Source organism: Austrofundulus limnaeus, unplaced genomic scaffold (assembly GCF_001266775.1).
Source record: "Austrofundulus limnaeus strain Quisiro unplaced genomic scaffold, Austrofundulus_limnaeus-1.0 Scaffold360, whole genome shotgun sequence".
In the NCBI taxonomy this organism is placed as follows: Eukaryota; Metazoa; Chordata; class Actinopteri; order Cyprinodontiformes; family Rivulidae; genus Austrofundulus; species Austrofundulus limnaeus.
The window spans coordinates 191,991-193,817 of record NW_013952762.1 but is presented as its reverse complement, the minus strand read 5'-3'; the positions used below and the strand labels follow the sequence as shown (position 1 = coordinate 193,817).

The following is a 1,827-nucleotide window of genomic DNA, read 5'->3' as shown; positions in this document are numbered from 1 at the left end:
CACACACACACACACACACACACACACACACACACACACACACACAGTGACACAGGCAAAATCATTATCCTTTCACCTTTGGCAGCAGGTGGTATTAATAGTTTTGGGACAAGTCCTCTGTTCATAAAAATCTACTGTTTTCATTGTTGTTCTAACCTGTCAGATGTTAAATTTCRGCTTGTTATTGTTTTATTTCAAAGCCTCTGTTGGAGGTCAGCTGTAATTAAATCATATCTTAGTGATCCCCTAAAAAGCCCAGTGAAGATGAGAGTTTGAGGAGGAACCTGAAGATTTTTCAATTAGTCAGCTGACAGGAAAATTAATTAGTAACGGTTGTGATAATCAATTAATTACAGAAGCAATAAAGCCAAACATTCTCGGCTGCAGTTTTTTTTTATGTGATAATTGGTCTGTCGTTGTTTATTTACTGCAATATAAATTACATTTCTTTTAGTTTTCACCACCAATCAGACACAACAAGGGTTCATTAGGATGAGCTTTTTATCTGTATGTTTTCCCTGCAGCCTGGAGATGAATTAATAGATAAACAGTATGTTGTGGAGGTTATTTTCCTGCTCTGATTTGTTGTCTTTCTGRTGTTTCTCTCAGATGCCTGCCCAACCTGTGTGAGCACGGAGCCCGCTGCTCGCAGACATGGAGCTCTTTCTCCTGCGACTGTTCGGGAACGGGATACTCCGGAGCGACGTGTCACAACTGTGAGCACTTTGATTTCTTCCCTCCAGTCTCAGAGCTGCCATTACGCCCCCGCACCTCCCCCACTCACTTTGGGTCACGTTCAATTCAGCGAACCCGTCTGTCTGCTTATGTCACTCGGAGCTTCGCAGGCTGTGCGCAGCTGAGATGCAAAGCAGAAAGCGGTCCTGCTTCAGCTTGACGTGACCTCACACTCGCTCACATTTCTCTTTTCCTGCTGTATCCTTAAATAGCCCTCCACTTCAGACAGGCTGCATGTGGGGGAGAGTTTTCCTTCCAGGTGTCACTTTTTGACATTGCCTTGATATGTGTGGTGGAGTGTTGATAGAAAGGCTGTGAAACCTTGCCCCCCGCTCATCGCACCCCTCCCATGCCACCGCAGCATGCTGATATCTTGTTTGTATGCAGGCTGGTGCTTGTGGAGGAAACATGGCAGATGAGAGCGGCTGCTGCATTAAAGTAGTCCTTTTCGTCCAACTCAACTCTGTAATCCTCACACCAAGACTGTAAAAGTAAAACCTGAGAACTTGGAGCACATCGCCAGTTTGCTCTTAAAARGAATGAAATCCATTAAATACCAGTTCAGTTCTAATATAATGAGGAAACAASTGTATTTTCTGATAAAATGCTGAGAGGATGCTGAGGGTTGAGGAACAGCTGTGAATAAGCTAAAACTCAACTGCTGCAGTTAAAACAGCAAAACAAKAGCTAAAACCTTAAACCCATGAAATGGTGCTAATTTTAGTAGAACAGTAGCTAAAATCTAAAATGTTAATTAAAAGTGTTTTAAACATCATAAGACATGGTCAGGTATTTCACAATACTTTGTAAAAGATCATAAGGAACTTAATGAATAAATTCTTTAGCTACTCCATGTTGATCATAACTACTGTATGTTAATGTTGGTCCAAGTCTTGCTGCTAAAATGCCAAAAGTTGATGATGTGACTGAAACAATCAGGGGTTGTGCAAACAGCATCTTTCTTGGTGAAACTGATGAGGAAGAAATATTGAGTATGGTTCAAAATTTTGCAGAAAAAAGGTCAAAAGATTGGGTGGACATTGGCATGATGTCTGTTAAAGAACTAAGGAGTTATGTTATTAAGATATTTAC

At 41.2% G+C, this 1,827-nt stretch overlaps 1 protein-coding gene across 1 annotated transcript in view; it reads left to right on the top strand.

The window, feature by feature from the left end:
* The window catches only part of LOC106528129 (contactin associated protein family member 5), a gene marked incomplete in the record, with an annotated part of 393,708 nt that overhangs the window by 254,770 nt on the left and 137,111 nt on the right, over positions 1-1,827 (top strand). Inside the window, 1 exon segment of the mRNA XM_014023216.1 lies at positions 610-716. Coding sequence (XP_013878670.1) covers positions 610-716 — 107 coding nt within the window.